This window comes from Pezoporus wallicus, unplaced genomic scaffold, assembly GCF_028554395.1.
Source record: "Pezoporus wallicus isolate ANWC-B61680 ecotype Strahan unplaced genomic scaffold, APGP_CSIRO_Pwel_v1 contig_227, whole genome shotgun sequence".
NCBI lineage: Eukaryota > Metazoa > Chordata > Aves > Psittaciformes > Psittacidae > Pezoporus > Pezoporus wallicus.
The window spans coordinates 12,956,211-12,984,053 of record NW_026635704.1 but is presented as its reverse complement, the minus strand read 5'-3'; the positions used below and the strand labels follow the sequence as shown (position 1 = coordinate 12,984,053).

General features: G+C 40.9%; 1 protein-coding gene across 3 annotated transcripts in view; it reads left to right on the top strand.

Moving 5' to 3' along the window:
- The window catches only part of KLHL14 (kelch like family member 14), a 61,103-nt gene that overhangs the window by 7,411 nt on the left and 25,849 nt on the right, over positions 1-27,843 (top strand). For all 3 annotated transcript variants that reach the window (XR_008970708.1, XM_057397700.1, XM_057397699.1), the window contains one exon: positions 9,504-9,625. Coding sequence is in view for 2 of the 3 variants with exons in the window: in XM_057397700.1 (XP_057253683.1) it covers positions 9,504-9,625 (122 nt within the window). In the remaining variant the exon portion in view is untranslated. The remainder of the gene's footprint in view (positions 1-9,503; positions 9,626-27,843) is intronic.

Genomic DNA, 27,843 nt, shown 5'->3' with positions numbered 1-27,843 from the left:
AGTGGAAGTGGCAGCAAGTTAAACAATGATAGGTGATGAAGATGATATGGCCAGTTTTCACTCAGTAGGAAGGTGGTAAATGTTGTTGAAGAAGGAAAACGTAAACTGCTAAGTAGCATCAAACAAGAGCATTTATGTGGAAGACTTCTGTACCCAGTCTGGTTTACTTTCTGCAGAGATTAAAAATTTGAAGAAACTGGTTACATCCCTTGGTAATTAAATAGTTTCCTTCTTGAACACACTATTTTGTCTACAAACCTCACAGACTGTAGTTCAATTTGACCTAATTTTCAATTGAAATTTTTGTAATATCTCAGTAGGACTTGTTTGATGGCTGTATAAGGATTTGCATGTTTTTTTTCACTGAAATACATTGTTGTGTGTTCTGGTAATGGCTACCTGCCTGTCCCTTTGTGACCCTGACACCAATATTTGGATTTTCAGCTAATATTCATACTCAGGGTTAATTGGAAGTGAGAAATATTTCAGACCCCAATTGACATTGAAATAAACATACTTTGAAATATATCTTAATTATTAACATTTGCATTGTGGTGTAGATGAAGTGAATATAAGGCCCTGGTTTACTTTAGATCAGGTCTGACATGTCTGAATTAATATTTGGAAATTGTACCTGTCAGGACTCTCAGGTGAGCTGCAGAAGGGAGAGTGACACAGTAGAGGCTGTGGGGAAATGAACCACAGACTTGTAGTCAGTTTAATCCTAGTTAGTCTCAGCTACTTGCCTTGTTTGCCATATGTGCCTACCTGAGCTTCACCTCCACCTGTCCCTTCTCTTGAATCCTCTGCTGCTATGGCCTCTGCCCCCCCAGTGCCCCTTTCTGCCAGGCTTCCTACCTCACACTCCAATGCTGACTGCTCTGGATCTCTCGTCTCTCCAGATCCATGCTGAAGCTGGCTGGGATGTGCTGCTCCATAGCTTTCTGACACTCTGCCCCTTTTAGCACTTGAAGCAGCTTCAAGTATCTGCATCTCCAAACTCGTTTTCCAAGAAGGAAAATCTTTCACTGAATTTCAAGCCTCTTTGTTCTATAGGGAAAACTAAGTTAAAATAAACAAACAAAAAAATTACCAAGCCACTCAAACTAAGAGCAAAGAGCCTGTGAAAATGGGAACTTCATTCTCTAATTCTGTACTTTAGCAAAAATGCCCATTTCTACCACCTGCAACTGTCTGTGCAGGTCATTTACAAATCCTGCTGGTCCCTAAAAGAACAGGTCTGTCTCCCATGAGACATGCCTGTGCTAGTCTTGCCCGTGCTTTGCTAGCGCAATTCAGGACTTTTCTGTCAGAGAGCATAGGTCACACAGGTGGTGCACTTTGTGGCCTGGTGTCACTTCAGTTTTTTCCCTGTAGCAGGAGAATATGGAGGTTCTAGGTCTGTAACTGCTGAGCAGTAAATGGAACAGAGCTGTGATGGTGTGATTGTTTGGATTTGTACTTGAAGAGAAAGTATATTGAGCCTTGGAGGCAAGGGGAGTGAGGAAAGCAAACATAGACCACAAAATCAGCAGAAAGTAGTCTGCCGGGAAAAATAGCTTTGGTTCTGTTAAGCTCACATTATGGAAAAAATCCTCATAATCTGTAAAAACACCACTTTTTCTTTTCAGACAGCTCCATGTTTTAAAAATCAGAGCAGCTTTCTAAATCAGGCTGAAGTTTGTTATTACCCTTTGCACAACATGTCCTGAAAAGAATGAGCAGGGAAGTTAATAGGAATCCTGAGTGAAAGTTTTGAGCTAGATTCCAGTGCTCCATAAACAGCTCTGTTGTTGATTTTGTTGAAGCAGATCCTGAGTGGTATTGCAGGTTTACCAAAGGACCACCTAAAGAAATTAAAGAATGTCATGAGTTGAAATTCATTAGTAGATACTTCCTGGCATCATTTCTAATATTTGCTGCCTCCCTGAAATATTCTTTAAGGATCATCATGCCTCGTACTTAGTAGTCGACACTTCTTGCCATGTTCTTGGAAAGCAGACAATAAACTTCGAGCAAGTATTATCAGCTGCCAAGTTCAATGGAAACAGACGGTTTGCAGTGAAGCTGGAAGTAAATAGAAGTTGGTGCCACAGTTGGTTCTTCCTGCCTTCCCCTGACTGCTGCCTCCCTTCAGACAAAAAACCCCAACCAAATATTGGAAAAGGTAACTAGTCATAAGCGGAAATTTGCATTTCTGCCCCTCAGCTTCCTAAGGAGGAGCCTCAGCTGGGGAGAGCACAGCCTCTGATGCAGAGAGCTCCTGCCATCATGGACATCTGATACAGAATCAGACAAAAAAAAGGACCTTACTGACTTTTCACAGTCTGAAAATCAAAAAGAAGAGTTGATTGAAACTTCCTAAGGGAAAAATGAGGATTTGAGTACCCTGAAGCATTCTGCAAACATTTAAATTTTACCACCTCTCTTGAAAACAGCAACAACAAAAAAACAGGCAGAAAAGGAGGTAGGGAAGGGAAAGCAAATTGCAAAAGAAAAAAAAAGAAAAGGTAAAATAGCTTTGACATTTTCCTTATTTTTGTTTTTGAAAGTATTCAGGATCAAGGAAATTTCTTTAAGGCATTTCAGAACTTCCAACAATACGGAAAATCAGTTGTTTTCATAGTTTTGCCAGTAAGATTGGTGACACATGGGGGTTTGGGACTTCTTTACCAGTAGAAGTTTAGCTAGTAAAATTCATTTTATTCAAATCCCTTAGAATGCTTCAGATAGTCACTGTGTGGCTAGTAAGAATATCTTTAGCATTCAGATCTCAGTGAATTTAGCGGCTTGTGTTCAAATGATCTATTTGTATAGATATTATCACTATACAAGTACTATTCATGATCTCACGTAGGCAACACATGTATTAAAGTCTGTTTCAAGGTAAGGAACAACAGTTTGGTGTACCAATACAGCAACCTTGGCAAGATTCCATATGGGAAAGCTATTGAGCATTTTTTCTGGGGAATTGTACCAGTCTCCAGTCAACAAGAAGAATAAGCTGGCAATACAGGGAGACAGATGAGAAGGACATTTCTATGTGTTCCTCCCAAAGGAACGCTGATGGTAAATGCCACTTTCCCAGGGTACTTGCCCACCCCTAAGCTACGTATTAGCTCAGAGGCTCTTCTTGCAAAAGGAAGGGGCATTCAGTTTAAAAACCTTCCAGCTAAAAAAATACTGCAGCTCTTCAAGATTTGCTTAGGGACTGTGCTAAACTAGTAACAGCAGTGGGGTTGGATTCATAAAGAAAAATCAGTTTTTCCAAGTAGACTTTAAGTTATTTTAATAGGGAGATGAGAAACTGGCAGTTGTAGAAATAGAGGAAACTTTTAACTTCTCAGGTAACTTTGCAACAGTTAAGTGTGGCCTGTCAGACAAAAGATTCACTTACCCTTAGACGTCTGCTTTTTAGATAGACAAAAAGGAAAGGTTGTTGTTGGAGCAAACAGTGAGTTTAATTTTTTTTAATGTTCATTTATTTAAAAAAGAGTGCACTGGGGGGGGGGGGGGGGAATCGAATCAATTCAGAGGACAAAACCAAGACAGTGTCTGCATCAAATCATTCCCGGCTTAGTGTTTCTGTTCCTAAACTTCAGTCTGTCAGTGGTCAGCAACACGTACTAAATGAGCAGGAGAGAAAGTGTGTCCTGGGCATCACTGAAGCCCTTCAGTGAATGCTATGGTGTGGTCTGCTGCAATGAAGACTTGTACTCAGGGCCTTCTGCTAAGCATGGGAATGAAAAAGATGAAAAGCAAAATCTTCATGGCGCTAAAATGAATTATAAGACTGATTTTCAGGTACAGCATAAACAGAAATTCTTTTCACATTCTTTCAGTTGTGCCTTGGGTGTGCCTTAGAAGAGTCAGAAAAAATCAATTAATAAAGCATCATTCATACATTCTGCGTGTTTTTGAATGTATTTTGAACCTAAGAGATGAATAATTTCTTCATCATAATTTACAGAAGACCTCAGCATGCTTTAGGTTTTGATACAATTGAAATACTCTTTCAGGTCTGTAAGGTCTTTAAGGCCCATAAGGAGAAGAATATTCCTGGTGGGCCAGAGGTGTAGCAGAAGCCTGATCTGCAGGACTTCTGATGGCTGTGAGAGCTCAGTTCTTCCCCTGGCAGTATTGTAGGGTTAGGAAGAGATTCTGGATGCCTATTCACCTGCAGGTTGTGGTGTTCGTTAATTCATCCTATGCGATAGCAAAACCTCACAAAATCTCTCCATCCAAAATAAATTTTACATTGTATTTTATGTCTTTCATCAAGTTCATAGTTGAACTGCCACATAATGGTATTTTCTGTCTATTAAACACATGTTACTAATCATGGCTATCTTTGCAGTCAGCTGTGGCCAAAATCCATTGAAATAAGCAGTTTTCATATGACACTTCTGTTGCACTGAAATGCCTATGCAGGATCAGGGAAGGTAGTTGTCGCAGATCTCATCACGTGTTCTGTGATGGCAGAACAGTTCCTTCAGTCACAGGCAAATGGGTGCCTGCAGCATCAGTTCAAAGGTGCAGACTGCAACTAGAGTCTCCGTTACATTTTTGTTGGACACAGCACTCCTTCAGGTGCCTTTTTACAAGAAAAAGGTTGCTAAGGACTGGCCTAGTTTCTGAAGATTAAATTAAGTCTTTACAGCTAACAAACAAAAGGTCTGTAACTGAAATGCTGATTGGGAAGGTGTATTTATCTCTGTGTATTACCTTGAGGTTGGTATCTAAACCTCACTGAAATATTTTGTTTCTGCTTCAGGTTAATACAGCCACTATTTCAGAGATTCTTGCTACTTGTTTCATGCCTCCAGTTTCTCAATCCTTCGATATAACCAGATTTGTGGTTGTAATTAAATGTCACCACCCACTCACCTGCTCTTGCTGGACCAGGGCTGGTCTTCTGCCTGGGTTTAATTGTGCCTGAATTCAGTGAGGAAATACCTGAAGTTCAGTTTGGCTTTTTGCTGTGTTTAAGGTCAGCACTCAAGCAGGAGCAAGGCATTCCATCTCTGTGAGGTCCTTGGTGTGAAAAGCCACCTGGCTCGCTCCGTACTCAAAGTGATAGCACATATTAAAAGAGAATTAACATTCCAGGTTTTTGGTTCTATTATAACCCTGAGAAAGGTATAGTTGGATAGTTGGGGGGGGGGGAGATGTTATTTTTTGTGGATTTTTTTTTTAACTGATGACTATGATCTAAGGTGCAGTTTTTCTTTCTGATGTGTAACACTACACCAAGTGTGTTAAGAACCACAGGATTGCCATTTCATTGTTGCGTTCTTTCCGTTTCTTTGTGTTTGCTAATGCAGAGAGAGAAGCCTTACTGCATTGTTTAAAAAACTGGAAGAGTCTGGAGCAAACCTGTTGTTGTTGGGGCTAGTTTTCTTGCCAGCCTTAGTAGAATGAACTTCTACTAACTGCCCAGATAAGAAAAGACCATCAGTGCAAGACTGATGGATATGCTAACAAAGAAAAACAATGTTCAAGAATAATATTTCCCATTCATGTGTTTTCTATTAACACAAAGTTAATGGAAAGGTTTCAAAAGAGCTTTGGGTGGGAGTGATTATCAGGAGTACTGAGGTCTGTTACTGTCATTTCTACTGCTTCCTTGTGAGTTGATAAACTCTCCTCAGCTCAGCATTTTGCCCTGTGTATTCATGGTTAGTTTAGACTATAGACTCATAACCTGAGTTTTAGCCTGATGCACATCTGCTGCTAGCTTTGAAGTGAGTAGGATTTAGGTATGTTGATGGGTATTCAGCATCTCTGAAAATGAATCCGCGTATATGAGTGCTCTAATTCCTAGGTTTGTGTGCCTGAAGGAAATGATACAAGTTTGAAAATGTTGACTTTAAAATGTAGTTTGATTTCCAGTCTTGTAAGTAGACAAACTTCACACCACATGAGGTACCCAGGGACTTAATTAAGGTGAATTAAGTGTTTTAAAATCTTTGCAGGACGGAAACTGCGAAGTGTGTGCAGAATAATAGAACACATGTGTGTTCATCAATGAGAAACAGAGTTTTGGAATCTAGGTATAAGAAATGCCTTTTGGGTAAGGTATGGATATATTTGTCTTAGCTTTTTGCCATGACATCAGCCAGCCTGGTCATGATTAACATTATTTTAGCCTTCCCTGACCAGGGCCCACTATTGTTAATTGAACACAACATGATCATAACAGCCTTGCTAGGGACATTGTGGACTACAGTATGTAACTGAATAGTATATTACATTGCAAAATAAGGACTATGAAAAGAGAGTGTTTCAGATACAGTGTAGAGCGTTTCACATGGTAATCTTGAGTTATCCAAATAGTAAACGCGTAATAATGACAGAAAGAGAGAAACTTTATCTTGTTAAGGTATTACATGTTTTTAAATCCTACCTTCATTGTAGTGTTTCAGTAAATTACATTTTTATTAATATTTGGAAAAGTCTTCTGCATATGAGTAGTGATCAGTTCCATGTCTTTCATATTTCAAAATGTATTTGAAGATTTTAACAGTACTGCTCAGTGCAATATGAAACACAAAAATAATGTAATAAAGAATTACGTTTCTTTTTGAAAACCTAAAATGTAGTGATTCACACCAAAACTTAAAAAGCAGAACTAGCTCAAAGAAAACACATCAGTTTAAAACATGCATATCTTTAGTCACTGTATTATCTTAACTTGGTTCACTGGAAGAGTTCTCAATACAGATGAATTAGATACTTTGAGTAAAAGAACTCCTCTCTTCTTTGCCATGTGAGAGTCCCCTGTGCTTTTGTAGAGACTGTGCTGGCTATTAAGTTCTTATGAAGCTTTCATTACGGGCTTATAAGCGTTCATGCTACTTTCCATTTTAAACACGTAAAAACACTAAATATTTTTTAAACATTCCCATATAGCAGTGCTGCTCCTTCTCAAGAAACAGTTCTCTGATTGTTTAGCTGAAAAAGTAATGTTAAGGATAGTTGCAGCTGCCAGAGTCTGGAAACTCAGAGTCATATCTGACATTTCATTCTTCACCTTGACTATTGAGCCTTGGCCATTCATTGGTTTTTCACAGTGCTTTGGAGTTAGAAGGGAGTTTTACAGATGAAAGATGAAAATCAAAATAAACTCCTTTATCAAGTAAACCTTGCAAGGGCATTCTAGATTTTGCAATATACAAGGAGTTGATTGTCATATAACATACAGCACAAGAGGGTTGGAATAAACAATTTATTCTCTATCGTTAGGGATGGCCATGCATAACTGACTTACGGCTCTGGTTTGCTCCGCCACTTGTTACATGTGCAGTCATCCCTAACTCGTACCAAAAATAGTTTTACTCCTGTGTTGCGTAGTTTTTACCAAATTTTCTCTCATTAAAAACTTTACTGGGGAGATTGAATGTTTCAAGTTGCTGGCAATTCCTATGAAAGCTTTCCCCAGAGTTTGGTCTCTCCGAGTGGAGCCTGTGCCAACAGTGATCCTGTGGTGGCTCCCGATATCCTACACAGATACAGGTAGGTGTAGGTGACAATCATTGTTTGACAGTACATAGGAGGTTCAGTGCAGAGGTCAAAGGCTGGCTTGTCAGAAAGACTGAAGGACCACAGGGGCTTCCCCCAAGTCGGGAGCGAAGCAGGGGCATAGAATAAAGTGGGACAGTGTCACTGCCTCTGGGGTGTAGTTCCTGTCTCTGCAGTAAGGGGTTTATTTCTTAACGCTGTCAATTCAGGACCTTCCCTGAACCCTGAATCCATTTAAAAACAATCAAGGCCTTCTGCCAGGTAATTCCCTGGCCATCCTTGTGATAGATGTATCTGCAGTCTGTAGCTGTCTTTTGAAAAGCCATTTGAAAGGTTTTATCCTGGAGCATCATATGGCTCAAGCCTTTAGCTGCGTGCTGCCTTCCTGGAGGAGGTTCCTTTTGAGTAGTGCATGTCTGCAGCACAGCCTAGTTCATTTTGCCCAAAATTCTCAAGAGGAAATGCAGTCCTGATACAAATGTAAATCAGTGGGCCCCCAACACTCATTCTAGGTAGTAGCTGAAGCTAAGCCACTGGTGTGCCTCAATAGTAGAGCACTCACCGCCACAGTGCACCACTGAGATTGGAGCACTTGGGTGACAGATTGAGCCTACCACATGCAGTTGTGGTGGTGGGCTTTGGTTCGTGCAGTCTGTACCTTTCTTGGCCAGGAACGTTTGCTGAAGACTGACATGAAGATAGCTACAGTGATGTTGTGGTTTGGTGAACAGTGCTGTTTGCCAAGGGTGCTTTCCATCAAACATGCTCCTCCAGCACATTCATTTGTATCAATGCATGCTACTGAGCTACATCACCTTCCTACTTAAACAGGAACGTTTTGAGCATAGACCTTTATCGCAGTGTTAACCACACCCAAGCTCGCTATAACTGATGAAAGTTCAATTATATGCAAAGTGACTATTAAAGCATCAGGGCTCATCTGGGGGTCTGGGCCTCCCCTCCCCTTTTCACTTACAATTCTGCTAAATCCCTTAATGTTGCGAAGAAATCGTACATTCATCAGGTGGAGCATTGGAGGCCAGGGTGCAGATAATCGCTTTTACTGCATGAGACATTGCAGTCCTGTTCTTAAGAACTGCCAGGCAGATTGGGAATCACGGTCACGGTTAATAGCAGCGAATTGCCAGCTCTTGATGGGTGGGTAGTCACTCCTTTCAGTGGTTGCCCCCTGGGGGAGAAGGTAGAAAAACAGAGGGAGGGAATTAGAGTGACTTTGCACAGTTGAGCAGGTTCATGCCGCTGGATCAGTGGCAAGCATTGGCAGGGCTCCACTCTGGGGAGGCTCACAACAACATCACAGTCTCATTTTTACCAATTGGTGTTGCTATAGCCAGTGGTGCACAGGGGGAGAGCAAAGAGAAGGGGGGGAGTCAGGGAGGAGAGTGAAAGCAGGAGTCTGGACTAAATTAAACAAACAAAAGTAGTTGTAAGTAGCATTTAACCCATAACCATTAGCCCAGTGCTGCTAATTGTACTAAACTATATATCTGAAGTTCAGTGTGTGATTAAAGAGTTGGCTCACAAACTCTCTGCATAACCTTAATTTTTTCAAGGTTCTTTGAGTGTAGAATGGCTTATAATAATGATTTTGACTAATACGATTTTTGACATGCAACTTTAATGCTTAACCTTAGTACAACTCCAGAGCATTTCATGTGTATTCAGCTGTAAAGAGTGATGATTTAAAGGGATAATATAAGAAAAAGGTCGTTTTAGAATGAACCTCTAACAAATTGCATAAAGGAAGCTTATTACTCCATGAGTAGAGAGATATGCAGCTTTTCTGATCATTTTTCTGCTTGGTTCAAAAGATTGTTGAGACATGATGGGGAAAAGAAACACAAAAAATGAAACAGAAAACTGCAAGCAGTGAACATTCTTTTGATGGTGATGATTTTGTTGCCACTAAAAATACTTCTTAGTAATGCGGTTGTTCATCTTTCCTCTTGTTTTGGGTGAAGAATTCGTTCCAATAAGAAAATGCTGTTACTGGTTGGAGGATTGCCTCCTGGACCTGACCGGCTACCCAGCAATTTGGTTCAGTATTATGATGATGAAAAGAAGACGTGGAAAATACTGACAAGTAAGTGGTTTATTTTTTGTACAGTTGCCTTGATGAATTTAAAAACATGGTTAATCAAATTAGACACTTTATTGATTTGTTTCTCTTCAGAGATTTGTTTATGTATCACAAGGGGCTTCACAATGGAGCAATAAATTGAGGTTGCAAAAGATGCTAATTTTATAATAGGATAGGTCTAAATTAACATTGGCTTAAAATCATTTCAGTAAGTTTTTTAAGTAAACTTGTAAGTCTTTCATACTGCAACATGAGTACATGCATATTTATGTACATATGAATAAAATCTGGTTTAGGAAAAAAGGCTATGTTTATGGCAGTTTTCTCAGAGTGAGATCCCTGATAAAGCAGTGGTACTAGAGCACACCTTTGATTCTCTTTTGCATTTTCATTTCCTTCTTCCAGCTTTATCTGTTGTCCACAGTCATTAAAGAAAGGTTTCCTCTGTACTGCTCTGCGTCCATTGCTGACAGAAACATTGGCGGAATATATCAGCTACAATAAACAGTGCATGGAGGCTCCTATCACAAAACTCTTTCCCACCTCTTTTAAAGGTTGATTGTGTTTTAGAGTAAGTATTTTGCCTCAAGCATCGAGATTTGGAACTTATTGTTATGTTGGTTTTGATTCCCAGTCTGACTTGGTCATGGAATCAAATCATAGCTTCTTGAGTGCAGCAGGCTGTGTGTGTATTAGTCCCCTTGTGGCTAAACTGGCTGCATTGGTCAATAAAACTAAATTTTAACTGTCAAAATTGCCCAAAGCAGTATAGATAAAATAATAAATGAGCAATTTTGATCCATAAATCAAAGCCATTCTTCTAAAACTGGACAACTGGTAAAACCTGGATTTCCTAATAGACCTGCTTTCCCCTCCCCCCCCCCCCCCAGTAAAATACATTTCACAGAGTTCTGTTCTTCATCCCTTATCCAAAGTCCTTTAATGGAATACATCAACATTAATATTACATACACAGTTTAGGATGAAAAAGAGTTAGAAAGACTGCCATGATGTATGACTTAAAATGATGCTTTTACAAATTGCTTTCTACCATGGAAAATCTAGGATCCTTTCTGCAAGTGCTGCAGTGTAGGTACTGCTTAGGTATAAATGCCCTGGACTAATAGTTGAGGGTAGCATATAAGAATGGCAATTACAAAGTTCATATGAACTGTACATTACAAAAGTCTACAGGATCTGTACTAGGGACCATATTATGCTTCACATTTTTCAGACCAATGAGATATGATACTCATCTCTGTAGGCTACTTCTAAGAAAATTCTGAAGATGGTAAGTCAGTGAAAAATCAGTGATATTACACAAGGCAGAAGTGTTTAGGTTTTTTGAATTTGTTGTGCCTAATCCAGTGACTCACCAGGAGAGGCAGGACAAATGGATCTCTTTCTTCAAGATCTGAACTCTCTACTGAATTAAAGCAAAAACCCCACTTTATTCTGAATCTCACCTATCTGTAGATAAATAAGATTTTGTGAGAATGAAATTTACTCAGTTCTTGGTTACTTACATTATAATGCTCTCTTCAAGACTATGGGAAACTGGATCTGGAGACATGATACCTATATATTCTGGTTAAAAGCCCATTGCTAGTATTTGAGTAACACCACTACCTATGGTGGTGTTGAGAGATGTCTCTGAATAATTTTATATAATTTTAGGAAAAGAGTGTTAATCTTTTGTGTGTTACCTCTAGCAAATAGTGAGCAAAAAATCTCTCTCCATTCTGGTTAATGCACATAACCTGCGCTGAGATTAAAAAGATCTGTTATAGCCCTAGCTGATGTTCAAGCGCTTTGTGCTCAGCACTGGAAGGCCTGAAGGTCCCAGGTTCTGTCACAGTGTCAGCTGACACAATGCTTGTCAAATAGTCAGCCCTCTCGTGACATGGGTAACTCATGTTCGTACAAAACCTGCTAGAAAAGGGTGCCCTCTTGGCCTGGACTACTGTTTGAGGAACAGAGAGGAGAATGCTTGTCTTTTCACACTGAAAAATACTAAATGTTAACAAGCATGATTTCTTAGAAAATAGTATTACTAGTCACCAAATGTTATCAATATTTGTATCTATAATTATTTAATTTAAAAAAAAAGTTTAAATAAAAGTTTTAGGTGTATCCCCTGCTTTGTTTTCGAAATATAAAAGAGGTGGGAAGTGGAGAGAGGTTGGAGTGGAACTTTTGTGCTCTCTTTTCTGTAAAACACTGAAGGACTCTACAGCATAGGAGTGCAGGGACTTAGAGCTGTGACTGAGCAGTTTTGGGAAAGACCACAAACTAATCACCTTGCAACATGGTGATAGTTCAGTGCAGTCATGGTGTTGTATTAACATACTATGACATTTACAGTATGTGTGAATTTAAGAACATTGTTCTATCTTTATTTTTCCATGTATTTTTTGCTATCTAGGAAGAAGTACATTTATTTCCTTCCTTTTACCTTGTTCCCAGACCACAGTTTTGGAAAATAATTGGTCTGTTTATTCTTATCAGAGATGTACAATCATCAGTGAAGGAGGAAGGTTTTTTTTTCTGTTTAATTTGTTCAGATAGTGCTGTCAGTCGTGAGGTTTCAGTTCACCCCCAACTCATCAGTGCAAATGAGGAGTTTGCTCCTCAGTGGGCAGGGACAGAGCAAAAGCTGTGTCCTGCTGATGAGATTCTGTGATGGGAAGAATCTTGGACTTTATAGTCAGGTATTTTAGGGTATTCCATCTTATTATTGCCATAGGTGTATTTGATTTCCTCCTGTACTAGCAAATGTTTACAAAGTCTTTTAACCTTCTGCCCTTCACTAGAGTACCCCACATACCAACAAAAAGCCAGGTTTTGCACTTAGTGGCTTACTGATCCAGTGTAAATGTGCAAAGAAATTCCACTTTTTCTCCTCCAAACCCACCTACATAACTCGTTTTCTGCTGTCTGTGCCAGTGGCATTTGAAAGTAGCTAAGGTGGGAAGGAAGCTTGAAGAAACTTAGTCCTGGGTGCAGTGGCAGGGCCGTTGAGGAGGAGATGGTTGAGAGGGGACCAGATTTCCTGTAGTCACTCTCCACTGAGAGGAGGCCCAAGATACTCAGCAGGGCCTGCAAACCTATTTGACAGGGAGCTACTTGCCTGTTGCTTTTTTTCTTTCTCAGTGTGTGGAGAGGGGCTGTTGCAGCCACTCAGTTGCTTAGGGCTCTGTGTCCCGCCTTACGTGATGCATAAGGAACAGACGATCAACCATCAGTAACTGCTGACACCATGAAGCCATGGCGCTGCAGTTGGAGCTATGAAGACAGTTGCAGGTGGAACAGCACAAGCTATCGAGTATGACAGCTCAGCAGAGTAGCAATCTCATTTTGTTCCTACGACAAGACTAGATCTATTGGCAGGGGATACTGCCCACCTCTCTCTGCCTGGCTAGCCAAAGCACCAAATGCATCAGTACTAATGGGAGTAATTCTAAAGGTATCGGGAAAACAACTTGCCTTGTTCGTAGACCCAGAAGAGGAGGGGAAGCATGCACCCATTTCCAATTTTTTAGTGTCATCATCTATAGGCAAGAATGCTATGGCTCAAGGAATCGGTAGATTTTTCACAGTCTAGTATTACGCTGCATTTTTCCTGTCTGGTATTTCTCGGAGAGTTATTTTTTCAATGTTGGCAATAAAGAATAGAGACAGAATAAAGGGTAAAAAAAAGGAGAAAGTAAGTGGCATTTTACAGACACTTTCTTCCACCTAATTTTACTTCATGTGGGTACAGTCCTAATCTGAGATATGTAACATGCATGTTGCTGTTTAATTTGAAACACTACTTAGTGCACAGTCATACTTGAGCTAAGTAGAGGCTTTTATAGACTCTATGGCAGAGCATAGGGCACAAATTTTCACTGTGTGGTTTCTTCAGGTTTGTCTACACATGCACAAGCACCAGTTCATTTTTTAACTGGGTACTACCTATGTCATGCAGCAGCCACTGGCTGCCACTGCCCAGTGACACAAACTGAACAGCTGATCAGTATATGACAGTCCTTAATAGCAGCAAAAGTTCTGCTTTATTATAATGGGGTTTCATTATTCCATGATATTTCACAGTCTTCTACTTAGCGGATGTGGGGCAGTGAGGAGGTCTCTGTCACTACTTCATGCCTTGCTGCTTAGAACCAGGCACTGCTGCTTCAGTTTTAATTATCAGCTATGGTCCTGCCAGGAGTCTGTGCTTAATCCTAGAACCCCTTCGGTTGTTTCGTTTTAGCAGCAATGTTTAAGATTAATTAAACATTAAGGAAGTGAAACAATATTTTCTGTGTTAGAATTATTCTATAATAACTGCAAGTTCCAAAATCCAGAGCCTATAAAGATTTTTTGTGTTCAGAATTGCATAGCTCTCCCAAAAACCCTACTGCTAAGGCAATGATGTATTACTTTCACTTTCATTATATGTTTTTAATCAGAGCGTGACTTCACACTAGACAAAGCGATGCTTTATGCATGGTCTCCCTTGTTTTTTGCTAAAATCTTTTGACATGATTAATTTTTCTTTAATGCTTTTGTCTTGTAATGGTAAGGATGATGGGTATAAACCAAGGGGAAAAAAAAAAAAACACAACAAAAAAACCTCATGCTTTTCTATCATAATGCCTCTAAGCATTTAAAAAATATATTAAATGAAAGAAAAAAATATCACAAGAGACTGCTCCAACTGGAATTAAATTTCTTGCTACGTGAACAGAGGATACAAGAAATAAATAAAAATGATGCAGTCATTGTTTTAGTTCTATTTTTTGTATTTTTTTCCATTGCAATGTGTCCATCTGTCTGATTAGAAAGCAATGAGTAGGAGAAAAATCGTGTCTTACAGATGCGTAGGTGTACAGCAATCCTCCTTTCAACACAAAATTCCTTTTGCTGTAAAGCACAAAAGGGTAAATAAAAGCGTAAAATATTGGAAACATTACTGAACTCTTCCATGGCATGTTCTATCCGTGTGAAACTGCGGAAGGAAGGTAGAATGGTTTGCTTCATGTCATAGCATCAGGGAGCCTGGGTCACTCCACTCCTCAGCCTACGTCATTTCTGCTGGAATAGGTTCTATTTCTTTCTTCTCTGCTTTCTTTGGCAATTTTTTGGTCCTCAGTTGTAGCAGCCTTTCCTATACAGAATGATAGAATTGTCCTTCCTGGGCAAATTAGTAACAAAACTCCTGATTGTGTTTTTCTGAAATGGCTTTGGAGTCAGCAGGAGCTTCTCAGTCATTCATGTTTTGGAGTGCTTTATCCAGTTTTCTCTTTTCGAACTTGGTTACTTACAAGATAAGCAGTATGATTTACACACTCACAACAGAGATCCTTGGGAGGTTTTTGAAGGCTTAAGTGTCAGCTTAAGTGCCACTAGATGCCTAGCACATGTTATGTCTTTGGAAATGTTATATCTTTATAAGCAAATAAGTTCATCCACTCTAGAGCTTTTACCTTTTAGAAGAATGACCAGTGTGTTAGAAGTAAAGTTTTCCTCCTTCAATTTACCCCAAATCAATTGGTAACTGAATAAAAGAAGTAATATTTGCAAAAAGTGAGCTGAGTCAGATGGACAGATTCTCTTGACATGCACCAGTTATAATTTCTTTCCCCTTTTTTGTCACTTGTGAGAATAGTGCATATTTTTGTTAATAAATAATGTGTCTTGATGAACATTTATTGGCAGCCCTGATAAGTTTTATCTCTTACTCCATTTATCCAGGAGTCAAGGATGCTGCAGCTTCTTCTTCACTGCTATGTCAAGAATGGTTTCAGCACTGCACTGAAAAGCTTGTGCAAGCATTAGCATATTGCTAAGGCAGAAGTCTTTATATTACCCACTAAACAGACTTAATAAATGTGGGAGATGTGTGTAGAAGTTGCATAAGTACATGTATGCGCATGCTTTTATGTGTCCTCCTTCTTAAATAAGCACACTGATTACACTAAAAGCTAATTTTAAACATAGATTTTATTTTTCTTTTCCATCCTTATATTTAGACCCCTTTAAAAGGTTCAAAATCAGGAAAACATGCTCACAAAAGAATAGATATTCTTCCACAGAAACGTTGACCAATTCGTATGACTATCCAACTTTAAACCTGGATTTGGGAGATTAATTCAAGGTGGTCAGGCGCACAGCCAGTAAGCCATATGTTTTACACATACAGGGAGGTGAAAATACAGAAGTAAGAAATAGAAATATAATGAAGAGTATTTTTTCACATGTGATGTGTTAGAGGTTAACCACAACTCCCATTATGAGGACAATGCATGGGAATTCAACCATGCAAGTGCCATTAATGATGCATGCCTCCATATCTAAGAGCAAGACAGAGCTCTAAGAATGAGTGAAAATGTAGCATGTTCTGACAATGAGTGCCGTATTTGTGCATTAAATATAATTTTCTTCTGCACTACCATTTGAGATAACTTTTAAGAAACATCAGCACTCTTTCTGTTCATTTTTCTTTTTGATTATAAATTTGTTGGCTTCTGCTTTAACACAGATGTTACCCTACTCTGTATCGTGATAACCTCTGTACTCTGTGCCTTATTTGTGTGGTGTCTGGTAGATTCTGGATAGCTTTCTCTTGCTGTATTCCCAGTCACTTTATATCTTGATGCTCTATGTCTTTGAAATGGCAAGTCTTATCACTGCATCCAGTGAGTTTGTGCTGAAGCCCTCAACTCTTTCAGGTTCTCTTGGCTACTTTCTGCCCTTTGTTATGGACTTGTGAACACCCTCCGCTCTGAAAACCAGGCTGTCCGTTTTCTCCTACATATGCAAAGATGCCTGGATCTACTCTCCTTCATCCTCACAAACTCCACTGGCAAACAGTTACTTTCAGGTAGAGACCAGAAGAGTTACATGAATGTCCTGTTCCCTGCCTGTGCTCAAACAAGTTTGTGGTTGAAAGCCTGAGTGGGACAAGAGAACAGGACACAGCCCCATTCTAAGACATCTTTAGGCAGGGCACCAAAAGTGAGGAGCTGAGCTGTGGGTGGCTCTAAGTAAGAAGGTAGCAGGTGTAAGACAGGTGAGTTGTCAGGTGATCTGTGCCATTTCCACAGCAGATGCTGATGCTGATTACATCAGCAGAGGCTGTTATAAGACCTCTCCTGTGGCAATGTCTTACAAAGAAAGTTACTCATTCATGGAGATGCTGGTCCTTGCCATATCCTGGCAGAACTTTTGATTTGAAACCTTCCTCCTGGATCACAGAACTTGCCGTTTCTCTACCTCATCTTTCAATCTGAGTTACATATCTTTACAGATAGCTTGAGAATGATTGTTCCATTTTGGAGCAACTTCTACAGCTTTGTTCCAAGGCAAAATGAAAACAAATGCCTTTAACTGGTTTTTCAAAACTGAAGTTGTATGAGAATGTCCCTTCTCATCTCAGCATCTCTTGTCGGTCAGGGAAGAGGCAGGCAGTTGAGGTTCAAGTCCCTGCTTTGCTTAAGTCAGATCAGTTATTTAACTTACAAATCCCTCATGTATGTCCCAATGGGTATTTCACGGCCCCACCAAAGAAAGATTTGTCCATCTTTGCAAAGCTAACTGCAAACCAGAAACTGCATACCTACAAATAGCAGGTTGCTACAAGTTCATCAGTAAGCCCACGTGGGCAATAAAGCATAGATACTTGGGCTTAATGCAGCCCTAGAAGATGTGCAGCATTTTGAGTCATCTCAGCCTGTGGGCATTGTATGTCTGCTATGAACACACATACCCTGGTCCAGGAAGAACTGAGAGCTGCATGCTCCTGTCTTCTGTCCAAAGCAGGTGTCCCACCTTGCTAGATACAGATTTCAGTATAGTTGCATAATTTCTAGTGGAAGGAAATAATGCCAAAATGTACTTACCAGATCTGCTTGTGCAGGTTCCTTGATGCTATATGGCCACTGTCTCTAAAAGATGAGCCACCTGAAATAAATTCCACACAAAATTTTGTGGCATTGTGTGAATTTAATGCTTGCTGCAAACATGGCTTTCTGTTTCTTAGATGATTTAGGTAAAATTTGCGTGTTTATTCTTATCTGGTTGCTCTGTATGTATGATTTATGTAGCGTTAATAGGAGCTAGGCACATACGGAGGTGCAGGTGAACTCTGGTGTGTTTCTACTTTAAAATGTTTTGTGAAGTTGCTTACTTTACAAAGCATGCCCTTCTTTCAGTGTCTTATGTGACATTTTGTTTATGTGTAGATGGGTTGCAAACAGGATGGTAAAGCACCACTGTATGGGCAAAACATAATAATAAAAAATGCTCATATAAATCCTCAGACTTTTTTGAGAAGTTGATGCATGGTTTATAATTTTTCTCCTCTCCAATGTTCTTAAACCAAAAGGCAGTTCCCTTCCAAGAAATCTTTTGTACTCAGTTATTTGCAATACAGATTTCAGAAGCCTGCTTCAACTTTCTCAGTTTTGCAAGTGCTATTAAGGGCAAGAGGTGCACATTTTGCATCCCCAACTTTATTTGCTGTTGTATGACCTTATTGTATTGCAGTGGCTCATTGTTTGCAGGAAGTAATTTCTCTTTTCAATTTTCCTCTATTTTCTCACAGCTTCATTAAGTTGCTCTCTCCCTTACCTTCCCTATGCCTTCTCCCTCCCCTACCTGACTGCCCTACTCCAGTATCTTCCTCTGTTTAAGACAGAAATAAAAATTACTACAAATTTCAGGTTTTTTTTCTAAGCTTTCTATCTCATACCAGGTGTTGTATGAGCTACAGCTTTCATTTGACTGAAATCTGCAAGAGCAGACTAATAGGGCTTTATGGGGATGGTTTTTGGTATATTGTTTTGTCATATTTATATGTTGTGATCGTACTGCCAAATAGGGATTGTGCTACTATAGGGTATGCAACTGCAGGATGACTGTTCACACTGAGAAAAAAAAGTGTTAACAAATTGAATAATAATGAATTAACCTGCAGAAAAAGCATTTTGCCCTAGTACACAGGAAGCCTGCATAACTAGAGCATATAATTTTAAATGAAGCAGGCACTAGGAATGCCTCAATGGGTGTGATGTCGACAGTAGCTCATAATTCATGGATATGAATTATGGCTGAATATCAGGAAAAATCTTCCTGACATTGAGATCTATTAGGTTGTGGAATAATCTCCCATGGGAAATGGTGGAAATCCCACTGCTTAAGATCATAGTGAGCACTAGAAAAGGGACAAATCCTGGCCTGGCCTCCATCTTTTAGGACATACTAATTAATTGCTTTGACATATGCCTTCCTGCCAGGATAGACAAGTGATGTCTTCTGGTATCTGCTGGGCAGGAGCGACAAAGTCATCTGTAGTATGAGCTACCCTACCTTGCCCCATGACCAGGCTCCCTCTGTTTGTGAATATATCACACTGAGGGGTAAAAAAAACAGGGACTTTGAGCCTCTTCAGAGCTGTGCTGGCTTTTGATGAGCTGTGGCTTAGGACCTGAGCCACTTTGCTGGCAGGGGACTCACACCCACCTTCTGCACACCCTGCAGGATGCCCCCGTTCTCCATGCTGGTCTCCTCCCGTGCAGCCCTAAGACTCCTACTGCTCTTGTGAATTACTTTAATGTGCATGAAGGGTTGGGAGGTGCTGCCACGGTCTCCCAGAGTAGTCTCTTTATAACAGGACACCAAGGCAGGGTGTTCAATGCAGTAAGTCACTTTACAGGTGTTTGAGGATACCAGAAGGTGCTGTTGGTGGACTCAGGCAAGTGGCAAAAGCCTAACATGGGCTGGTGTTGTCTGTACCAGTACCAGCTGCAGGGAGCAGTGTGTGAAATAAACCAGGCTGTACTTTTGGCATGGAGGGGGAAGCTGGTTTCCAGCTGTGGTGCCCTGGGCTAACCTGCATTGTGTGAACTGTGCTTGAGGGCTGAGGCATGGAAGCAAGCCTGGTGTTTGGCATGAGAAACTCCAGCTTGGGATCCTTGGGAGCTGGTGAGAGGGACTGTGAAAGGGAATCAGGATATTTTATTCAGTATTAATGTCTCTTTTTGTCTGATCTGAGTAAATGCCATGCCTAGAGACATTCCAGGCCAGGCTGGATGTGGTTCTGGGCAACCTGAGCTGGTTGAAGATGTCTCTGCTCATTGCATGAGGGTTAGGCTAGATGACTTTTGAAGGTTCCTTCCTATGCGTATTACCCTATGAATCTGTGATTCTATGATTCTAAGCCTATTCAGACACTCACTGGGCTCAGCAAACACCCAGAGCTTCTAGTGGCTGATGCGAGCCTGTTTTTTTTCAGTAACAAATTATCTGTGACTGAATCATTTAAAAATTTCCCATTTTGTTACCAGTAGATAATGTATTTAATGCATCTGATTTAGCTTTAATTTAAGGGAGGGGTGGAAGCCTTCAACTCTGAGATGGCTACAGCTAGAACTATTAAATCAAACGTGTTTCTTTGTAAGAACTTGATAAATGCAAGTGAAATGACAAGTTTTGCAGTGATGACATTAAACAGCACCACAATATATATTGGTCAGCCAATGGTTTGAGTTCTGATTTTTTTTTTTTCTTTAAAAAGGAGGAAAGAAAAAGGAGGAAGGGAAAAAAAAGAGGTTTGACTCCAAAACCTTAAAGTAGGAGATGGTCAGTGCTTCTCCTTGGGTTAAGCAGGAAAGGAAAAATTGAGAGGGAGATGTGCTTGCAGCACTTTCAAGGTGGGGAGGGTTGTCAAATTATGTTACTAGAAATCATTATCATTAAAATAGATTTAAACAGAATTGCCATGATAAGTGATGTAAGAGCCACATTGCTTCTGTTCCCCTCCTTTCCTCCCCAGTTTTACACACGGAAGAACAGAGTGTATGGCTCTGATCTGTGCTCACCAGTAGCTTCTTGCTTGCAGGTCAAGAACTGCAGCTGCTGTATGTGCACTGCCTTAACAGTAATATACAACATATGTAAAATACACTTTTCTGATTTAAGTGACATGAAATTAATGTCAAAGACCTTCAGGATTAGAAAGAAAGAACCAGATTTTTTTTTCCCCTTGATGAATCATTAAAGTCTAACAGAAAAGACGTCAAATTAAAGGTTGTGGAGCCATCGTCTGCCCTCATGCGTGTGAAAAGCATTGTGCAGACATAACTAAGGCAGAATTTGACTCCCAAATTAACTCTTTTGCTGGATGCAAAACTGAAAGAAAATCCTTATGACCAGCTTGTAAGTGTATAGAATGAAAAATTGCAACAGCAGAAAAATGTATTCATATCATATTTCTAATTCAGCAAAGTATTAATCACATTGATGTTCAGCAGTGTGTTTAAATACATGCTTAAGTACTTTACTAAGTACTGCCTATAAACAACTTCATATGACAGTGCATTAACACAGGACAGAATTTGTCTGTATACAGTTTCGAGAAAACTACAATTATTTTAAGCACTGTGGCAGCCAGTAGCACAGAGCTGGATGATCTGTGGTGTCCAAAATCCCATCCTTCTGGCTAGTCCCTGTGCAGTCCTTGTCTCCCAGCTGCATTACCACTAATGTCTGCACAAGCTCATTTAAACTTTGTTTTATTCAGCAGAATCACAACTGCTGGAATCAGCTGGGCATTTACTAGCTCCCATTAACTTCAGCTCCAGGAAAGAAAGGTCTGTCCTGGTCAGAGGTCTCCCATGTAAGGGTTTATACAGTGCTCAAGGCTCCAAATGAAGTCTTGCTAATGTGCGGGGTGTTTCAGGGACTTTCTGGGGCACATTCTACCCAGCAAGGTTGGAGCCGCCGTCCTCCTGTCAGCTCTTGGGCTGTCTGTAGTGCAGCTCCAAGAAATTATCATTTCAGCACTCAGAAGTTTTTTCTTAACTGCAAAGATTTACAACAGCAATAAAGCCCTGACATAGAATCCCTTTTCCTGAAGCTGTGATTTGGCTTCACTGCAGGTGCTTGGCCTCCTCTCAGAGAGGCAGGGCTTCCATGACAAGGGCTTTCCCCCCAGGTAAAATGATGCTGGTGCTCCCCTAAAGCAGTTGTGATCACTTGAGGGCTTTGATTTGAAACTTTCAGTATTGGAAAATAAGTCATTGTCCTCAGAGAAAATAATTGATTCCTTAGAGAAAAGTCCTCTGTCTTCACATGACACAAAACAGTAGTGTTCAACAGGAATAAAGATGCATCTTTAAATAATAGAATAAATTGTGTGAATAATGCTAAACTTGCTTTTTCAGGGGAAAAAAAAAAATTGGTTTTATATAGAAAACTTCTATTGATCTATCACTTTCTATTGATTTTCACCAAAAACCAGACATTCTTCCAGGGCTGGTCATTTAACCATACAATACTACAGTTACTTGCTTCTGCTTCTGAAGTCGCTAACTACCTTTTTGCAGTATGCAAGAAGTATTCTTGAGAGCATTTCCCTGACGCTCAGAGGCTTTGCGGGATGCTGTGGGGGTTGCGAAATAGAGGGGTGCTGGAGCTGCCCATGGGTACATGACAGGGATGGAAAGCCTTTTACTCCTCACAGAAGCAAGGCTGTAGACGTAGCACCAAAGTACTTGAAGACTAATGATTATGAACCAATTGTTGGTGTTAGGAACCCCATGGAGGGTACAGGCAGGGCTGAGGGGTGGCTGGTTTCATAGGTTGCATAGTTGGACAAGGAGGGCACATGCCAGAGCCGGAATTCGCCCTGGGTGGGCTCCGGAGTCTGATGCAAAAATGTCATGCAAGTGTTGCAGGAAAAAAACACAAGCAAAGGAGAGTCTGGGATATTAGTGGTAAGAAAAATGAACTGTGTGAACCAAATTCATACCACTCTGTGAAATCTATGGATGAAGTCTATTACAATTTAATGTCTATTCTACTTATCAGTACTTAATTTGGACCAAATTCATACCACTCCATGAAATCTGTAGATGAAATGTATTTCAAATTTAATGTCTGTTCTACCTAGCAGTAGTTAATTTGTGGTTGTTCACTAGAGCAAGCCAAAGACAGACACTAAAAATCTGGAAGAAGTATTTGATTTACCCATTTGTTGATCATTTCTATACACCTTTCTAAGATTGTGTTTCCTGCCACCAGTGGATACAGCACCTGCTGAGCTTGGGCCCTAACAGGGACCTTTAAAACAAAAGAGAACCTGAGAGTACACCAGCTGGGGCTAAGTCAGCACTTGAAGTTAGTTCAGGTATCACTATACCATACCGTAACTATTTCAGTACTCGCAGTTCTACCCCGAGACTGTCCCCTCAAAGAGCAACAATAATACTGCCCTTTGTCATGGGTCTAAATAAAGCCTGAGTACCTAATTCTGATTATTTCAGGAAAGTTGCTGCAGAGTTACATTAGCAGTGTTGCCAACAATTTTATCTCTGATCTTGCACATTTAGTATGTTAAGACAAAGCTTTGTGATTCAGCTGATTATTTTTTAAATGGGAGGTTTTGATCTTGTGGTTGAAAATTAAAAGTAAATTGAAAGTAAATTGAAGAAAGTAAATTGAAGGGGCATCGGGTCTGTGTAGCGTCTTGGATTTAGTGGTCTGGTTTCTAGTTTTTGAAAATGTTTTGGGTTATCAGCACTTGTACTGTAGAGTAGGGAGCAGACAACTAATCCCATAGGATTTGTAATGTGATTTGAAGACAAGATTTGTGCAAAAGTGCTTAGTATTCATGTTTATGAAAATTACATTTATTCACCCTGTACTGCAATACCAGTTAATGTATTTGTGAACCTCCAGTGACATGGGTCTCAGCAAGTGTCCCAAACAGGTTTTCATGATTGCTCAGAGGTTCTGCATATTACAGAACACCAGAAAGTACTTCTTTATCTCAGAAAACAAAATAAATCAGAGGCTTTATCATTTGAAAGCAATATACAGCTGATCATATGGCACTGTCTTTGCAGATTCAATGCCTTAAGTTCAGCCTTAAGAACTCCACAGAATTTTAACAAAATTACTTCTCTAATAAGAAATCCATACTGCTTCTTGGGGTATGGATAGTCAGTGCAAAATTTCAGTGGGTTTGTCCTGTGTAAATGAGATCCACTGGCATAAGGGGTAGACTGATTTCACCAGTTCATTTTGCGTGTAGTTGTTATTTTTTGCTTGTCTTGTGTGGATTTTTCTAGGTCTAAATCTTTTGTGATTCTGTTATGGTCAAAGTATTGCAAGAGATGCAGCTCGTCTGCTTTTCTCCAAGATAGCACCCACCAGTTGAGCCACAATGCCTGCTGCTGCTCATGTTCCTAGGTGGTTAAAATGTAAGGTGAAATGTGCTCTTTGAAATGATCTAATCAGTGCTTTAAGGTCGTTTAAGCTAGTGGCTTTTTTTCTAATTGTAAGAGACTAGAAACAATTACTGCAGCCCATCTGATAAGCTGTGGCTTTCTCAAGCACAGTACTAAACCAAAGCAATTGCTTGATCATGTTTGCGCTCCCTAGGATGAATCAAAACTGTATCAATGGTGACCTAGTATGTGTACAAGCATGTTTATTTTAGCCAGATGTGGATCAGCAGTGTCAATATGAATATTTTTGATAAATTGCACCACATTTGGGATTATATTCTGTCTTTACTAATTTACAGGAAGACTGCAAACTCCTCAGACAGGATCGGGCTGCATTAATGTCCAGTACTGATGCACTGCACATTTTGTCAGTGGATTAAAATAAGAACTCCTCAAGTGCATTTTTTTTTATTTTATTTCCCGTGCTTTGCTTTTTCTGCCACATCTTTTTCATCTGTTTCTCTTTGTGAAAATCCAAATTCATCAGGAATGAAGGCTGAGTTGAGTTTTCACCTGCAGGGCATGTGACAGGACATAAAGTTGGGCAGCATAAATCTGTCTGCTCATGCTCATATCCCAGTTCACAGCTAAAATGTAATCCTGCCTAATCAAGTGTTGCATTGCCCCTTGGGTGTACCCCATGTGTGACTCGAAATTTCAAGACGTCTTTTGGGACACTAGCAGGGATATAGGCATATGCAGCCCCAGCTGTGATAGGCTGCAAAATGCAAGTTGTACTGTTGTTGGGTAGAGGAGAACTGAGGGTGTGTTACCCCTCTCAGTACTGCTGCCCCATGTTAGGAGCATCCCCAGCAGCTGCCCTCAGGTAGCTCCTCTGCTGAGTGGGAGGAGGACTTTCTCTACCCATGCCAGACAAGCAGAAGAAGACTGACTTCAGAAAGATCCTGTCTTTTTTCTCTGTTTCTCTTGGCCATGGAGATGAAGAAGTCTGCAGGAGCTTACAAGGCTGGGCTGGGTCATGAGAAGTTTCCGTATTTTCAGGATATCTGTATTTTCATGGATGGCTGGAAGAATCTGGATGTTGGGAAGGAGTGCTTGGTTGCATTTTATATATGGATTTAATAATAACTAGTGTTAGTGGGCTGGATGATGCCTCGAGAGGTGCAGCAGTTGGGAAAGAGTAAAAGAAGGTGCAATTTGCCGGCAGTGCGTATGCAGGTAAATGCCAGGCCCTATGCACATTCCTGATGGAATAGGCACACTTCAGCTTCTGCATGCTTTCCCCAGAAAATTGTTTTTTTAGGGAGATGAGAAGACAACCGTAATCTGTCCACCTTTATGCAGTTCAGTTTGGGTTTAACCTTGAGTAAAGTACTGTGTTTCCATTGGAAAGGAGTGACTATTTTAGACAGGATTCTTTTCGTTACCTTTAATTCTATAGGTTTTTTTTTTGTGTCACTGTTTCCTCACATCCTTACCTTTCTCCTTCCTTACCCCTGTAATGAGGAAGCACACTCTTTGTCACATGCGGACATGTTGTTTTGCCCAGTTTCCAGATCTTTACTAAGAGAGAGAGGGAGAGAAATTTGGTGGTGTATTTGTGGGGAAGGGAACTGTGCCTGCTATATTTCACTGGGACTGGTGTGTGGAGTAGAAAAGCAAATGTGCGTGGACTGCCAGAGGAATCACTGACTGATCCTCACTCAGTCTGGGTTTGGGGAGCCGAGACAAGACAAGGCAAAGCAGGTATGACTGATAACCGTGCCAGAGCCTGAGCACCTGCAGTGGCCATTGCACGCAGTGGGAGTCGGCAGGGCTCAGCATCCGCCAGGATTGATGGGCTGAGCCTTCACTGGGGTTTGTGTACTCCATTTGATTTCTTCCCTTTCACACCGAACACAAGGAACAAGCAGAAGTTCACTGCTTGGGAGAAGCTGGCTGTGTCTTTTTTCTGTGCTGCGTTTCACCTCGTTGGTTTTTTGGTTGGCTGCAAAACCTGAAGCCAAAAGATGATGGAAATGCCTCTCCCGGGGGAGGGGGGAGCCGAGCACACCGCACCCCATCTAGTGGCTTAGCCTCAAACTGCTGCCGGGAGGGAAATGCGGGAGGAGGAGGAGAGCTTGGTAGTCTCTCCAGCCATGGGCTTGGTAGATTTCGGACTCCACGGCACCTTCGTGGGTGATTCAGGGCTGCTGAAGCAGCCGCAGGATAAGGGAGGCGTTATCTGCCTGTCAGACCTAGGGTGGATCACAAAGAGGGGGCATGCACCAAGCTTGAAAAGAGCCTTAGACAGAGGGCAGTACCAAGCCCTCTGGAGTTAGAAAATGCAAGAATTAAGCTGCTTCTGAAACCTCAATTCGGCCTCTGTTTTCAAAAGCATGAAGATACAATCTCTAATGATATCACTATTCTTTGTTACATGTCAGTGCGCAGAAGGGACCGTGCTGAATTCTGGTTCGCTGTATTTCTTCTCTGTTTTTCAGCAAGTAGATCCTGTCTGTCACACGCTACTGAAATCTTTTTAGAAGACAGAATTTTTTCACAAGGTTTTCTCCACAGACTTCACAACAACAGGGGCCAACTGCTTCATTGGCATTCGTTGCAGTATTTTTGTACCATCCTCTTTGTGTGGAGCATAGTCAGTCATTGTTCCCATTTTGCAGATGAGGAACAGAGGTACAATGAGGTTAAAGTCAAAGGTATCCTTTATTTGGGGTGCCCATTTCAGGACCCCTTGAACCATGTTTTCCAGGCTGCCTCTCCAATCTATCTCAGTTACAGCAGTGAGAGCAGAGTGCTCCTGTGTATCAGACACAGGGATCAGATCAGGCTCTCTGAAAATGAAGCACATGTTACTGTCCTCAGAACAGGGGACTGTGGAAAAAATAACTTAAAGGACTTGTCTAGCACTGCAATAAAGTCATGTAGCAAAGGCAGGGCCAGGATCCTGTCCTCCATGTCAGGGCACATCTGCCTTAACTCTTGCAGCCCTCAGCCTCTCCCTACACACTTTCCAGAAGTAAAGCAACAACCTCTTGCAGTCAGAGGTCTTGTTCAGTCTTACCTGTTTCATTCATAGGGTGGCTTCATCCCCTGCACAGAGCCTGTGGCCATATGGTAGGGGAAGCTGTTGCTGTTGTTTTCAAGTTCCTTTCCACCCAAACCCCATCCCATGGTCTTGGCTTCTTCATGTCAGTGCTGGAACTGATTTGACTCCTGGGTGAGCCTGCTCAGGCATGAAACTATTTCCCATGAGTTTATTGTTTCGAAAGGGCTCACTAAGGGGGTGCCAAGAAGTGACTATGCTAGTGTGAAGAGGGGCTTAGCTTACCTGGACTATGAGAGGAACAGGGACATAGCAACACTGGGTTAGACCCATTTAAATGGTTTGGTTTCATGTGCTGAGGTTGTAGTTTCACAGCCACGGTAAGCTAATGCAAGCTGGCGCTGCTGATGATACATCAGTCCTTCCCCTGTTCTCATGGCCTTGCTCTCCTGCTCACTCCAATTTATGAGGCCATGCAGGGAAGCTTAGTGGGAAATACCTGGATTATATTCAGTGTACCTTAAAAAAATACTACTTTCTTACTTGTTTATTGCTTGGCTGCATGCATGCATCAGCCATCACAAAGAGTCATGGGACCTGGGACAAGAAAGGGCAGAAATGTTTCTTGCAGTGGCAGCTTCTGCAGGTCTCTGGTGTTCATTGGAGTGAACCTTCAGCAAGATATGCAGCTGGGAAGTATCATGGTTAGCTCTATAAGGACCATACCAGCATAAATAGGTGACAGAGGAGACGTGCACTATAGCCTCTTGTAATGACAGTCCCTAACTTGCAAATGTCCCATGTCTCCTCAGCATTTTCATAGACCTGAAGGTGAAACAGCTTTTTCATAGTATGCTGAGAAACAGCTCATCATGTAGGCCAGCTTTGTAGGTCTGCTGTACATCTCTGCCTTTTCAGTTGAGGTGGTTGTTAGTGAC